The following is a 16163-nucleotide window of genomic DNA, read 5'->3' as shown; positions in this document are numbered from 1 at the left end:
GCAAACCTCACACCTGAGGAGCCAGGAATGCAGCAAGAGAGATGTGTCTGAAAGAGGACCAAGCTGACGCTGTGGTAGTGAAAATATTTTATGCTGTTTTTAAACAAAATACAGTGTGACAATGCAACAGCTGGATGTCATGGTTCCTAGTGTTGATTGATACCTGGGGCAAATGCTGACGGTCACCATCTATTACTTGTCTATTTTTCAGGGGCTTGTTATTTGAGCATTATCGCTTTTTCATAAATATAATTAAATTGCTGTCAATGATTTAAATCTTTATGATGTATCAGGCACTTTTAAAATATTCTTCTTTTTAAAGGTTTTATTTATTTATTTTTAGAGAGGGAAGGGAGGGCAAAAGAGAGAGAGAGAGAAACATCAATGTGCGGTTGCTGGGGGCCGTGGCCTGCAACCCAGGCATGTACCCTGACTGGGAATCAAACCTGCGACACTTTGGTTTGCAGCCCGCGCTCAATCCACTGAGCTACACCAGCCAGGGCTTAAAATATTCTTTATACTCATATTCGATCCTCACAATCCCCATATGACAGAGCTGACTTTTAGTAACAGATGAGAAAACCGAGGCTTGGAGAGGCTAAGGACTGAGGTCCCACAGTGAGTGACACAGTTTGTCCTGGACCCCAGGGCCCTCCAGCAAGACAGCATCTGCTCCAAACTCTCCCCGATGAAAAGCAATGGTGCAAACTCTTGCACTTTTCAAGACCAAAAAGAGTGCTCCTGTCTTGACAGTGCATCTCACTTCTCCTAGATTGGTAAGCGTTGATAGCGTTTTCAGTGAGTTCTCTTATCACTTTCACAGTGAGATTAACAAATGTTTCCAACTTACAAACACACGGTGACAAGCCCGAACAAATTCTGTGTTTGTCAAGGCCATGTCCACACTCTCCTGTCCAGCAGGCTCCCCGGTAGGCTCACACATGCAGGAATCTGTCTGCAGCGTCAACACTGGAGGGTGCTTTTCTGCAAACACGCACACCTTTGAAGACCAGCTGAAAGGTGCCACTTAAAATAAATGCACCCTTTATTTGAGGACAATGGACTATCTTTCTTTTGCATTGACTTAATTTCTATTACGGACTACGTGAACGAACACAGGCCTCGTTGGAAGAATAGCTACTTAATACACTAAACTTGTTGAAGAAAAAGATGATGGTTGTGACCAAGTGAAGAGGTATTGGATGGCGGGGTAATGAGGCCAGTGCAGCTGCACTCAGGGCTAATCAGACTCAGAGCACAGAGACACCCAGTGGTTTAACTCTGCTCGTCCTTAGCCCTCCGGGTTGGTTCTGGTGGAGGGGAGGGGGCTGGGCTACACCAAGCGCGGAGACCTCCCAAGGGAACAAACACGGTCACCTTAGGCAGGACACTGGGCTCCATCATCATTCTGACCCGTGTCATATGACAGCCATTCTTACAGTGATACTCAATGATTCGGGTTTTCAAAGTCTATTTATCTTACCACTTAGGTTTTTTTCTTTGCCCTGTGTACCACCCTAGTGCGAAATGCGGCTTTTTAATTGGATGAACAGAAATTACGTGTGCCACGTGAAAAACTCTGTGCTGAGCTACCCTGAAGGCCACCGCGAGGCAGGAAGGGAGAGAAGAAATGCAAACAAAGGGGAATGGAGAACAGAAAAAGGGCGGGAAGGAAAGGGAGGAGGGAGTGGTGTGGCCGTGATTGCAGATGTTCTGTGGGGGGCAGGGGGCCCCCCGCACTCACTGACTGTCCGCCTTCTTCATCTCCCGGCCTCGTCTCGTACACTAACTACCAAGACTCTGTGGCACAGCGGCAAACACATTCTTTGCTGGTCTGACAAAAGTAGGAGGAATTGTGATTCATTCACACCAGATGGCTACTGTTGGGCTAGCTGTTCTCACTTTTGTATTTGACGGCCTATGGGAAAAGAGGCCAGTGGCCCCGACTAAAGGGTCAGGTGTTGCATGTTATCAAAATTCTTGAGGCACGCCGCGTGAAAATTGTTGTTCTAGGCCGATGGTCAAAGCATGTACAACTTAACCACCAACTGTTAAAGTCATGAACTAGCTGTGTCCCTCTTAGGGCTCCAGACACTCCTTGGGGGTCTGTGGACCTCTTTCTGATCCAGCAAATAGAAGGTTAAGCCTGACATAGCAAAGGACTTTGAGGACTCTGGCCCCAGCCACGCAGACGTTAGAAATTTGAACAGTGCTTCGGCACCTGTTCTAACTAGACCAGTTTTTAAGGTCTACCATGGGACACTACTGTTTGATGACACAGAGCCCTCACTCATTTCCATGTGTGGTATAATCACTAACTTCTAGTATCCTGTCTCATGGCCTGTTTCTTCTGTTTTCAGAGTAATGCCTATGGATTAGGAACCCTGTCTCTTTCCACCATCCCTTTTACTCCCTGGCGCAACGGTGGTTGGTCTCTCAGGCTGCAGTATTTCTCAGTGTGGTCCAAGAACCACCTGCCTGAGAACCACATGGTGATGGCGAGAGCTTTCCCAATTCCTGGGTTCCACCCAGGCTTCTTGAACTAGAAACTTTGGGGACATGCTCATGCAATTTAAAATTCAATAACCTTTGAGCCCTGGCTGGCGTAGCGCAGTGGATTGAACGTGGGCTGCGAACCAAAGTGTCGCAGGTTCGATTCCCAGTCAGGGCACATGCCTGGGTTGCAGGCCATAACCCCCAGAAACCACACATTGATGTTTCTCTCTCTCTCTCCCCCTTCCTTCCCTCTCTAAAAATAAATGAATAAAATCTTTAAAAAAATTCAATAACCTTTGAAAGATTAAGGCCCAATTTTGATGTTTTCTTGCTCCTTCTGAATACTCGATGTATAAACTGTCGGTCAGAATGTCTGTCCATGTTGGCCATCTTCTTCCGTAGAGACCCCCTGAGGGTGACAAGGGTCAGAAAGACCTGGGAGAGACAGTGGATTCCGTGGGAGTCCTTGTAATATTTTACTTCAGGAAAGAATCTGAGAACTTTGGAATCCAAGGAGACAGCTGCTCTTCAGCACTGTTATTTTTTTTAAGAGGGTGAAACAGCCTGCTTATCACACCCATTGGGAACAATTCAGTTCCCGCACTTCTGTTGGGATCGACAAAGCTCTCCTGGATACATTCCGCTCATCAGTACTTTGTTTCTAGGAATGTAATGACTACGGATAGCAATATAAAATAAAACTACGTCCTCCCACCTGGCCAAACCTTTCAGCCATCTCCTTCTCCTCTCTGGAGAGGTGGGGAAGAGATCTTTGAATAAGAAACGTCTAGTTATATGCAAAGGAAGAAAACAGCTGAGTTTAAGCGTTTGGGTTAGAGGCAGCTGGACCATTCTGAATAAAAAAAATGAAAAAAAAAGTTCTTATTTTTCTTTGGCATTGAGAAAGAGGAGACAAAAAATGAGGGAAAGAAAGGAAAGGGCGAGCAAGAGGAGAGGGAAAAGATGCCCGAGGTGCAAATATGCAGCTGCTTTTGAAGATGGGTCGCAGCCATAATCCATTTCAAGCTTCTAGCTTCAATGCAGTGTAAACTCTTGCCTCCTCACGCCCCCAGCAAAGTCTGTTGTGCACATGAAAATGCCTTCGGTAAGTGGTTTGCAGTGAAATCTAAGGAAAAGCGCCAAGTCTTATTCGGGTGACCGCAGCAGGACCTGTAGTCAGAGAGGCAATGCCCACGCTGACCCAAGCCCGAGGAAGCACAGACAGAGTCAGAAGTGACCTTGAGAATCCCAGCCGCTTGGTCATCCACTGGCCTTCTGTGGAGGCCGGCAGATTCTCCCATAAGACCAGGCTGGTGTTATCTGGATTTTAAAGGCCACACTGGCTGCTTTTCTATCTCCTGCCTTAGCTTTTCCACTTGGAAGTCTTGTTGGCACATGGGATTTGCCATATTTTCCTAGTAGTTCAGAATTCAGCACCCTCTTTGCTCCACAGGCCTCCCCAGTCCTCTGTAGGGAACCGACCTGCATGGCAGTGGCGAATGCAGTGCAGCCCTATCAGAAAGCCGGTAGGAGTGAGGCGGCATACAGGAGCCAGGCCCACGGACCGGCTTTCCCGTGGGGAGCCCGGCCTGCATTGCACCCAGGCTGCTCTGAGGCTTGCTTTGGCTGAAACTCCCTCACCCTGAGTTGAAGCAGCAAATGTTGACTACACATCTTTAAAGTAACTTCCTAAAGTCTGTGCGAAACCTCCCTAGGATGGAGTGTAATCAGTTCAACCACTTTTCCCCTTGCATTTGCAACATCCTTCTCTCTGAAGTCACCAGTGACATTCTTTTCTTTGTCATCTGTAAAAGGTAATCACCTACAGCGAACCTGTGCATAGTAAATGAGGACCATTCTCAATGTAATGCACCCAGAAAAGCAATGAATGCCTGTCCAGGCAGGGGTCGGGGCCCTCTGTCTCACGTAGAGAGCGGCCGGCCATGCCGTCCCTGTTTCTCCACAGGACTTCCGCAGTCCGTGTGAATGTGTTCCTCGCAGCCACAACACACGGATCCTGCTGGTCAGAGTCCACATAACCCCCCAGAGTTTTCTGTGGGTTTTGCTAGCAGGTTTCACTGACTCACAAGAAAGGAGATTACTGGTGATGGTATGGAGGAATGGGAAAAAAATATAAGATTTTAGAAACCATAGCTTAAAAGATGAGAATGAAGAAGCAAGCTAGAAAATAAAAGGCAGACAGACGGATGTTTGGGGCAGAGGTGGGATGTCACATCCTAGGTCTGGTGGCACAGGCTGTCTGCTATGAACCAAAGGTGTGGTCCCCTAAAACTCGTATCTTGAAACCTGCCTCTCAAGGTGATAGTGCTAGGAGGTGGGCCCCTCAGGAGGGGCTTAGGTCATGAGGCTGGAGGTCACCTGAGTGGGGTCAGCGCCCTTGAACAAGACACTCCGGAGAGCTCCCTTGTCTCTTCTGCCGTGGGAGGGCACAGTGAGAAGACAGTCATTTTTGAGACGTGAAGTGGCTCTCACCAGACAGTGAACCTGTCGGCGGCTTGATCTTGGACTTCTCAACTTCCAGAACGGTGAGACATACATTTCTGTTGCTTCTATGCCACCCAGTCTATGGTATCTGTGTCACAGCAGCCTGAACTGGCTAAGACGCTACCTCACCTTGTAACAGTCTGCCCAAACAGGCAGTCTGTTACATAACCACCCAGAGCGAGTGGGGAAAGCAGAAGTTCCCAGCTGGGCAGTGGAGACCTAGCGGAAGGTCTTGACACATCATCTGGTTGCATGCCACTCAGCCAGCGCAAGATTCATTTCTCCCCCCGGAGGAATAAGAACTCAGAGCGTGGGAGACATCAAAGACAACCTCTTCACACAAAATAGGGAGGTTTCCTGCTCATGAAACTGCTCATCCTGGGGCTAGAAAAATTTCTTTAATTTACAGTAACATGAATGACTGAAATGGGTATTACAGACTGGCCTCATCCTCCTTCCACATATAACTGCTTTTGAGAAAATGGCTGAGGAGCAAGTCACGGGTGTGTGTGTGTGTGTGTGTGGAGGGGGGCTTTCTTACCTAATCTAGAAGAAGAAGCTAAAGGCTGGAGAAGAGAGAGAGCAGGGCTGCTAGAGAAGACGCAGTCTAGACCCACAGTAACTGAGGGCATGTGCGTGGGGCGCCTCAACTTCGTTGTTTTAATCTATTGATTTGAGAGAGAGAGAGGGTTGTTGCTTCACTTCTTTCTGCATTCACTGGTTGATTCTTGTACGTGCCCTGACTGGGGACGAAACCCGTAACCTTGGTGCAGTGGGATGATGCTCCAACCAACTGAGCTACCTGGTGACAATTTGGAAGAGAAATGCAAGATACTGTAGGATTTTAAAATAAACCACTTCCTGAAGGAGGCTTTTAAAATCTAGGATTCTTTCCCCACCTAACGACATTGAGCAACTTTTGTTCCAGAATAACAGGAACAAATACTCAAACACACTTTGCGTATCTGTGATATGTATACCTGCCCTGCCATTTTTTTAAAGACCGATTTTTAGCTGCCCGGCTGCACTCATCCTCTCCCCACACGGATGGATGGCTTTGGAAGGTATGGCGAAGCTACCTGATTGTCTGGAGAACCATGAGAACATCAGGAAAACAGAGAGGTGTTATCTGGCGAGAAGCTTTCCCTGTGCCCTCTTTGCTGCTCACCGGCCAGCAGCCAGCCCCACAGCCAGCCCCACACCGAGCCCTGGGAAAGCACGGTTGGGCAGCCAGGAGCCACCACCGGCCCAGCGCGCCCTGCCCGGTGCTGTGCAGACAGATGAGCAGCTTGGGGGGCGAGACTGTTGGATAAACACAAACAGCTGACTCGGCCCGCGAGCGAGCTCTTACTCTGGGCAAAGAAAAACCTCAAGTGATTTTTCGTTCAGATGCTTTTTTTTCCCTCTAAGCAGATGTCTCACCTTCGGTTGCTTTTTCCTGATAGTATCTATTGCTGTGGGGTGTTCGAGGTGTTTTTTCTGCCTTTGCTCTGCCAGACAGAACAAAGCCTATTCTTTTTTCTCTAGCGGCGATTGGAACGGAAGAGAGCGCGTTTCTTGTCTATTTACTTACTGGTGGTTGACATAGCAGTTAAATTCTCCAACCTCTGGACTCTTTTTCTCTTCCTGCTGCTTCGTATATTGGAAAAACACGTAATTTAGTGATCTGGATGGTTCTCTCGGCTTTAGAGACAGGCCACCACGATCATAATTGTGCTTTCTCTAAGAGAATACACACACTGTGTGTGTGTGTTTGTAAATTTCCAGACATTTTTGTAAACACAGATGGCTGGATTTCTGCTCCTGAAGCATAATTTTGTTCTTCTAATAATTAGAGTTATTTTATACAAAGATTAATTTCATTTTGTTTTTTAAAATAAAAAAAAAACATACGCACAAAGCGGTGCTTTTCGCCTAGGAGCCCATGTTCAGAAATAGTTTTCATCAAGCCAAAGAAGGACCTGTAGTGGCAAAAGCCTATTATGGGAACCCAGTCCTCTGGGAAGAGTTTTATTGGACGCGGCTTAGACGGTATTTCAGCAGGGCGTGTGGAGCGGAGCATCTCCTGCCGAAGGTGAAGTCTGAATTACAACACACGTTTGCTCCACTCTCCTTACCGAGTTTTTGAAAGGAAACTTTTACATGTGTGAGCACAATTGAGAGTAAATTCGAAAGAGCTTTTTTATGTATTTGGTTCTTAGACCCGACTTTCCTTTTAGTCTCCTTCCTTTCTCGAGTAATTGAAATTTCATTTTAATGCTTTTACTCTTATGGGTTGCATGACTGTTTTAAGAATGGAATACTTGTGATCACATGTGGTATGTATTGTGTAACCTCATATGCATTTTGTACTTTGGCCATTGTAAAAGAAAATATTTATGTTACGCCCTGGCTGGCGTAGCTCAGTGGATTGAGCGTGGGCTGTGAACCAAAGCATCACAGGTTCGATTCCCACTCAGGGCACATGCCTGGGTTGCAGACCATAACCCCCAGCAACCACACATTGATGTTTCTCTCTCTCTCTCTATCTCCCTTCCCTCTCTAAGAATAAATAAATAAAATCTAAAAAAAAGAATGGTTAACTTTAAAAAAATATTTATGTTACAAGTAGCCATGTCTTATTGGATCTAGCACAAATGCTGGTAATGTTGATAAATGCCCAATTGATTGGGCATTTTCCTGTGTAAATGGCTCAAAATTATACCAACTCTTGCCTCTTGATCACGGGGAGATTTATCACAATAGGCGCCTCATGGCATGTTGCTGCAAACTAGGATTTACAGAAGTTTCTCTTCCCGTAACTAGGAAAAAGGATAGCCCTTACCGTGTGCAGGGCGAGTCTCTCTGTAAGGAAAAGATTCCCTGTAAATTAAGTGACATGTGGGTTATCGTTGTGCTACAATTCATTTTAAAGACTACCTGGCGCCTGAGAAGTTTGGGGGAAAAGACTGAAGGCCAAGTAGAGCTCTGGGCCGGGAACTAGGAACCTAAATACGCTGAGGCGGCTTTTCAACGGCCAAGTGACCCAGGGCTGGGAGGGGAGGCGTCTGTTTTTCCCGCACGTCAGCCCCACTGGCCCTCTCTTCTCTGGGCTCATCTTCCTATCCGGTGTTCTCTTCCTCTCCTGGTCTAAGTGTGAGCTGACTGGCTGGAAAAGACTTAAAACAGGACTGCCGTCAGGAAACGTGCGGGGGTAGCAGAGGTCAGAGGCTGCCCTGGCTGGTGTGGCGCAGTCGGTGGAGGCGTGGTTTGTGCACCAGAAGTTGCAGGGTCCGTCCCCAGTCATGGCACCTAGGAGGCAACCAACCCACGCTTCTCTGTCCCTCCCTGTCCCTCTCTCTCCCTTCCTCTCTAAAACCAACATGCACGTTAAACAATACAACAGTCCAGAGGCGAGGCAGCCGTCTGGGTGGGGCTGGATGTCTCCCTGGCCCCACCTTGACCGTGTCCAGAACAGGAGACTGAGAGAGGGATTGGGGAGTGCCGTCCAGGCCCCTGACTGACAGGAGAGGCCCAGAGGACGTGAGACAAGGCTGGCAGTGGGCACCCCGTGCACGTGAGGCTCCTTCCTTCCATTCTGCTGCTCGCTTTGTGGAGGGTAAATATTCGTGGTCCTTTTAGAAGTATTGTTAACCCCTGGACTGTAATAAAGACATTTAGTTGGGATTAAGTAATGAGGGAGGGGACTTCCAGCATGTTCCTCCTCCAATGCCCAAATAAAGTAGTAAAAGCAAAATGAGGCACGACGAACATATCTCAGGTTCACTAGTGGTTGCCACATGAGAAAAGGAAACTAGGCTCATTGGATAAATTTCAGAAAGTGGTGTCTAAGGGAGGAAAGAGAAGGTTCTGGTGTCGCACAGGTGAGTGAAGCCTTGCACTTGTTCCCCAGGCTCAGGAGCAGTACTGTGGGAAGACAGCGATTCTAGAAAAATCTGGGTGTCCTCCCTAATATACTCCAGCTTGCAGAAGTGAACTCGGGGATGACTGACCAGTCCGGTGGAGGAGCAACCTACACCAAGAAAGCCGTGACTACCACGACAGGGCCATGGCAGAGGCGGGAGGGGGCTGAGTCTCGTGCTTGGCTTTGCCGCACAGAACAGGGCACTGCACCAGGTCTCAGGCTACGGGGTGGAATCCAGACCCCAGCAAGGACTGCCCTCCAGACCAGCACAGCTGCCCTTCATTCCACAGGAGGACGGACGGAAAGCCGTACCAGGACTGAAATTGCAGCTCCCAGGGGAAGAGAAACGGATCACCGTGGATTAGTTCGAGTAGATGCATTTGTCACCCATGGGGCAGATTTAAAACAAAACAAAACAAAACAAAACGTCGTGAGCCCTATGTATGGGGACCTGAAGATCCCTGGACGCAGAGGGACGTCATCTCTCAGAAAATATCGGTGATAAAATGATCGACACAGGTTTAGAAGGATGACAAATGATCGGCAATGATGGCAGAATGACTGGCTGTTTTCAAACCTTAAGGACAGAGATGGCTTTAGGAATCCAGACAGAAAAGCAATCATTTTCAAAGAGAAAAATTCAGGGTGGTCAGGTCGTTCAATAGGATTTAGACTGGGAAGCTAGTTTATCTTCGCGTAGCAGCAGAGAGAACTTTGGAAGACAAAGAATAGGCAGCTCCCCAGATCTGACCGTGAACTGTGTGACTAGGAGAGGGCAGGCTCTCCCTAAGGCATTTTCTGTTATGGAGCTAAACCCAGGCAAGCTGCCGATGAACAGTGTTTCCTCACAAGTTTCAACCTGGGATAGAGGGAAGACCCACAGGTCTTATGCCAAACTGTTCTCCCAGGGATCCAAGAGAGCAAGGGAAACAGACTGGGCTCAGGCTTAGTGAAAGGTGAGGGTGGCTGCAAGCCACAGCGTGCACCAGGCCCCGGAGAATGAGAGCAAAGAGCGTGGGAGGTTCTTGTTGCCACCAGAGGCTGAGCCAGGCTGCAGGTGACTTCCCATTCAGCCTGTGCACCCACAGCTTTGCCTCCGGTTTCTGTCTGCTGGAGCAGCCAGACTGCGTGGCGCCTCAGAAAAAGCACCTGCTTTTGAGGCAACCTGCTCTTAGATTCCAAGTGCACACACTCACGGATCAATGCTTGTAGAAGCCCTGCTGCAAAGAATCCACTCGGCCCTATATTTCTTTTTTTTTTTTTAAATCAAATGTATTGGGGTGACATTGGCTGTAGAGAACATTTTATGAATTTGCCCTCAAAGGCAAGGGAAGTTCAGGCAAAAATAAATGAATGGGACTAAAAAGCTTCTGCACAGCAAAAGAAACCCACAACAAAAACAAAAAGGCAACCAGTCAAATGGGAGGTGATATTTGCAAACGACAGCTCCGACGAGGGGTCAGTATCCAAAGTATACAAAGAACTCATACAAGTCAACACCCTGCAAACAAACAATGCATTTCACAAGTGGGCAGAGCACCTGAGCAGACACTTCTCCCAAGAAGACATCCAAAGGCTGACAGACACATGAAAAGATGCTCAGCTCCACCAGCTCTTAGGGGCGTGCAAACCAAAACTGCAAGGAGGTACCACAGGGCACCTGTTGGGACAGCCGCCATCAACCGAAACAAGGGCCGGAGAGGCCGGGGAGAAAGGGGACCGCTCATGCACTGCGGGTGGGACGCAGCCACTCTGGAAGCAGCCTGGCTGTTCCTGCAATTCTTACATGTGGTTGAGCAGTGAGTCCCTGTCCCCTGTCATGACTGGGAGCGACACACCGAGCTAAGACGTGACCTTTAAGTATCTGATGGGCAGTTTTCAGACAGTGCACGTGAAAGGTGATTGCAGGGAAGAGGGAAGGCCACAGCTTTCGGATGGATGAAGGAAAACCTTGCCTTCCCCCCGCCCCCTGCCCCAGAAACAAGTCACTGGCCCGAGAAAAGAGGGCAAATGCCTTTCGGCTCCAAACTGCTGTAGGTGGGTGAGTTAAGGTGACACATAATAAGCAGATGGCAAGAGGTCAGTCACACTATCAGCTCATTGCTAAAGCCGTCTAGGATGTTGACCTTGCCCTCCGTTGTCAAGATGCTCACCCAGCCATTCTTACAGCCAACACAGGAAAGATCAGCCTTAGTCTCTCACCAGTGTTAAGAACACGACTAGGAGAAAAAGAGCTGGATGGAGTACTTCCCAGCAGGTTTTACGAACTCCTACGCACAAACCCGCCGTTGGGTCGGGGGTTCGCAGCACCCCAGACTTTGCTGGCGAGGCAAGCACCGTGGTGCTTGGAAAGGGAAGCCTTGCCCAACTGGCTGGGGGACCAGAAGGAACCAGGGAAAAGGTTAGTTCAAAAACACTGTGATATTTTGAATTTTTTTAAAAAAGTTTGGCCTTTTTTAACCTTTAAAGGTTCTGGGGGAAAAAAGGTTATTAGCTCCACATTCAAAAAGCAAGGTGTTGTATTCGAGGTTCTGGTCTACAAGAAAGTGAGCTGCCAAGATCTACAATATAGGCTCTGTGTATAATATTCATTTTGCATAGAAGCTCATTGCATTTGCATGCAAGTCTATTGGCAAGGGTCGCCTAATTTGTTAGAGAAATGATGGTTGAACCACACAGAGTATTAATACGAAGCTCTGACTACAGAGACTGCGGTGGGAGGACGAGCCTGAGCAAGTAACAAATATATATCATTTCTGCACCAGTCCTCAGTCCACCATGGGCATTTTCAATGGCGAATGTGTTGGACAAAGACGATAAAGACGGAAGGCGGGTCTGAGGACGAGGTTTAAGGAGTGGGACGTGGGTCTGGAAGGGGAGGACTCGGGCGGAAGGCTAGGAAAAGAGCTTGAGAGTTTTGAATGCCGACACAATGAGTAGATGAAGCTTTAGTTAATTTGAGCACTGCATACTTCCTAATTCTGGTGTTTTTTAACATCCCTAAATGGAATTCTAAATTAGCTTAGTGAATGATCAGTTATCTTTTACTAAAATGTGAAAAAACATACAGGATTTATTAGGTTTTTTTTTTTTTTAAAGAAACAAGGATCACGGCATTGCATACAATATCCTACTTCTCGAGTAAAAAGTGGGGGGATGAGAATCTGTATTTCTGCTTGCTTGTGTGAGCATATGCAAACTTTGGGGGCCATGGAAGGTAGAAGAGAGGGTGTTCATTGGGGCCAGAGGCTGGGGAGACCCGGCAAATAGCAGGAAAGGATGGAAGGTGACTTTCACTGTGTCCCACTTCACACTTGTTTACGCCTGCTCTTTCTGGGAGCTCGACGCAATCTCTATTTAAAAAATAGATGAAAAGGAAGTGAGCACTTTAAAGGGGTGTTGTTCAGGATGTAAATTGATGAAACAGACTGCTTTACCCTGACACCGACCTGAGCTCAGTTTCCCTCGTGAAGGACCGAGTTCTGATTTGTGGGAGAGACGCAGGAAGAGGGATGCGGTCCAGTCTGGAGTGTCACACCCACCCAGGGGTCAGAGCAGGAAGCAGGGTGCGCCGACGAGAGGACTTAGAATCTAGGCCGTGTGATGGGGCATGTGATGGGGAGCAGCGGGGATGCACGTCAGGAGGTGGGGAGGAGCTGCAAAGGGAAGGACGAGTGCAAGCACCTGCCCTCACACTGAGCCATCACACCTGGGTCCCTCGGAGCAGCACTGTGCTGAAAACCAGCTCAGTGTTGACTTTGACAGGACCGGAGAGCCCGTAGGAGGGATGCAAGAGCGTGCGTGAGAGCTCATTCAATGGCACGACCCCGGGTCGCTGGTTCCCGGTGCCCAACCCAAACCTGAGAGTGGAGTGGAAACTGGGTGGAGGGCACAGAAGGAAGCTAGCTCCCAAGGGTGTCTGCTGGACATCGTGCCAGCTACCTTGGCGTGGTGGAGTAGAGCTATAGGATGGAGGCTGGGAGAGCAACATTTTATAATCCGAGGTACAGGAGGGCTAAGAAGGAGAGATAAGGGACCTTTTAGAAGGTCTCCCAAAAGTAACACTTCTAAGTTATAGGTCAGTATTAAAACGAGAAGGTGACAGATGAGAAGGACACAGTGTAACAAGCCCGAGTCTTTCGAGAAGGTCATGGGGTCATTCCACACCAGCTCCCCTGCGTGATGGATTAATGGACGATTTGATCACACATCTGTTGATCGACTCGAAAATATCGATGCCAGGAAGATGCCATATTGCAAAATACTTTTCCAGAAGCAGAAAAGAAAAACAACCTTTATGCCTGAAATAGCTTTAATGGGACCACACTTCTGTAAGGAGGAAAGTGTGGCTAATCGTGCAATAGTCACTGGCTCCCATCCCCCCAGTAAACAACGGTTACACATTGTTTGCCTAAAACATGTGAGTTAACTAAAACTCACACTGCAGGCCCGTGTGAGTTTCCCTCATCACTATGCAGAGGTACCCATCTTTACCCAGTCTCTCAGCACCCAGGGAGGGCATGTGCCACAGTGTCGTGGTAACATCTCTGGGAGAAAATAAACCATTCAGCCAGAAGAAGATAGACCCGTTTGTCTGGCTTGTTATCCTAGCTATGTGCTACTCTGTGAGTCAGAGAAGTTCAGAAAGCATTATGGTAAGAAGTAGAAAACAGCTAAAGCAGAAAACAGAGTATCACGCACAAGAGCCCCGCTGCTCTCTCTCGTTTGAATATCGGGCTTAGGACATGTATGGTGAGGTTGCAGGCACTCACAGTCACTTGGAGGAGGGGTCTGAGCCTCTGCACTGTTGACTCCGGGGCCGGGTGCTCCTTTGGTGTGAGGGGCTGTCCCGGGCACTGCAGGACGGGGGGCAGCACCCCTGCCCTCTACCCCCCAGAGGCCAGTGGCACCCTCCTGCTGTGACAATGAACAGCACCTCCTCCAGGCATTGCCAAATGCCCCCTGGCTGTCAAAGCTGCCCCTTCTGAGAATCGCTGCCTTAGCGTTTCACCCATGTTTCTGTGCAACTCCTGAGTGGCGGTAGTGCGAAAACCCGCTGCCGTCTCATTCAACAGAAATGAAACCAAACTAAGGAAGTAAATGAAATGATGGTCTTTAAGCCAAACCACACACCAAGCCCAATGGATGTGCTTCCCCCACCCCCCGAACCAGACCCTCCTCCCAGCCCTCTGGCACCAGGGGGAGATCATGCCAGAGCAGCCACAGTGTATGCTGATGGATGTGTTCCTGATGACAGACCTCCCCCAGGAGCTAAAACACTCCCCCCACCACCGCAGCAGAGCAAAATGCGTTAGACAGACACCGAGGGAACTCACCGTTTCCAGGGGCAGCTTTGTAGAATTTCGACAGGTTGACCTGCGGCGGCCGGCTGGGTTTCGGGGGCGGCGGGCCCAGGACGGACAAAGGGGGCAGGGGCTTCTGCTTGGGGGTGGCTGGGTGCTTGTCACCCTTTTCCTTTTCCTGACTTTGGCCCCAGGGCCCTGCCACGGCCACCTTAGAGGGTGTCTTTGGGAACTTGGCAGGGGGGGCCCCAGAGGCCGGGTCCTCTTGGTTCATTTTGCTCAGGAACATGTTCTTGGCGGCATCTATCCGTCTGTCTTCTCTCCTTTCTTCAGCACCTTTGGGGAGGCCCGGGCCTCCCCTGCTGGCCGCCGGTTTCAGAACGACGCCAGGAAAAGGCGAACTGGACGTCTCCCCTCCATGGTCTCTATTTTCCGGGTCTTCCTTTGCAGGCTTTAAAGGGCCCACTTTGGGCTTGACCCCCAGGGGGCCCACGGCTCCTCTTTGTAGCGCTGCATTCTTTGGGGGGCTCTCGGCTTCGTGAGGGTCCTCCACGCTGAGGGATGGCTTCTGGCCAAAGGGGGGCTTGGGGAAGAGGGGCTTGGGGTCCTGGTCCTGGGAGGCGGACACGAACTTGCCTTGGATGCCAGACAGCTTGGGGAACACTGGCTTCTGCTCATTTTCCTGGGCCGGAGGGTTAAACTTGGGCTTCAGCCCTGGAGGCTTCAGGTCAGGGTCCTGGCTCGCACCGGGCAGGGCAGGCTTGTTCCCGGGAGGCCGCGGGAAGGCGGGCTTGGCGTCTTCTCGGGGCAGGCTGGTGGGCTTGAGGCCTGCAGGCCTGGGAAATTCCACCTTCCCCTCCGGGCCCCTGCTGGCCGAGGCCGAGGCTGCCGGGGAGGGCGACCCGAACCTCGGGCCCGCGCCCGTGGGCTTTAGGAAGGGGGGCTTGGGCTCCACGTCCGGCTTGTCCTCGGAAGAAGGTTTCACTGCCAGAGGAGGCTTCGGCGATCCAAACTTGGGCACGTTGCTGGGTCCCGTGGGGGGGCTGGCATTTCCTTGGTTGTCGAATAAGTTCTTTCTCGCCTGTACGCCTGACGGGGAGTTCTGCCCCGCCACTTTGAAGGGCCGGCTGTTGACCTCCTGCGTGGGGTTGCCCAGCGTGTTAAACTTCGCCATCAGGGACTTCACATCTGCTTTCCCATCCTACAAGCACAGGGAACAAAAACCAGCTGAGAACCAGAAGCAGCGCTTGCACGGTTTAAAACACTCCACTTTAAAGGGTTTCCTGGTTTGAGGCCCGCCGTGCTGCTGATTGGGCAGTGAGATATTGTAACATTTTATCTTCCTCTATGGCAAAATAAGTTGTGAGCGCTTCTCGAAGGGGGAGGGCTGTCGTACACACCCTCCCGCAGTTGCCTCGGGCTGACATGCTTACTGTTATTTGTCACCGCTTGCTGTTCCCCTTTCCTGTCCCTGTGCCTCGGGCTCTCCTGTTGGAGTTACTCCTCACTGGGTGGCTGTCCATTGTGTGTCACTTGAAAAAAGATGGACGTTTCTAACAAGGGACTTCTCCCATATTTTACAGCTGAGCCTCTGAGATAGAAACCGCCCTCTGAAAACGAAAGCAAGCCCTTAGGTTGCATACCCTGGACTGCATGGCCGTGTTTAACATCCCTGTGGTTTGTCAGCGTTCTCTCTGCCCAGCGCACGGCAGGCCTGCCTGCTTGCTAACAAAGAGATGGGGCAGAAGGATGGGCCACTCATTGTTATGTGCAAGTGATACAAAGCTTTTCTACTTACTTGTGTACAGTGATACGCCTGGGACCAGACTAGTGGGCAGAATGTGCACCCTTCCAGGGTGGGTCCTGCCTGGGGGGGGATAGTCTAGGGTGCTCGGGGGAGGGGACAAGGATGCAGAGACTGGCTGGGATGTGTCATCATCCAGACCTCTCCTTTC

At 49.8% G+C, this 16163-nt stretch overlaps 1 protein-coding gene across 2 annotated transcripts in view; it reads right to left on the bottom strand.

Annotated features, from left to right (window-relative positions):
- LOC114506429 (FYN-binding protein 1-like) overlaps nucleotides 1-15408 on the bottom strand; it is an 87868-nt gene extending 72460 nt beyond the window's left edge. For both annotated transcript variants that reach the window (XM_028524164.2, XM_036020191.1), the window contains exon 1: nucleotides 14242-15408. In XM_028524164.2, coding sequence (XP_028379965.1) covers nucleotides 14242-15382 — 1141 coding nt within the window. In that variant the 5' untranslated portion in view covers nucleotides 15383-15408. The remainder of the gene's footprint in view (nucleotides 1-14241) is intronic.
- Between the last annotated feature and the right edge of the window lie 755 nt (nucleotides 15409-16163).

Source organism: Phyllostomus discolor, chromosome 3 (genome assembly GCF_004126475.2).
Source record: "Phyllostomus discolor isolate MPI-MPIP mPhyDis1 chromosome 3, mPhyDis1.pri.v3, whole genome shotgun sequence".
NCBI classification, from domain to species: Eukaryota; Metazoa; Chordata; class Mammalia; order Chiroptera; family Phyllostomidae; genus Phyllostomus; species Phyllostomus discolor.
This window is presented reverse-complemented; position numbering and strand designations above follow the sequence as displayed.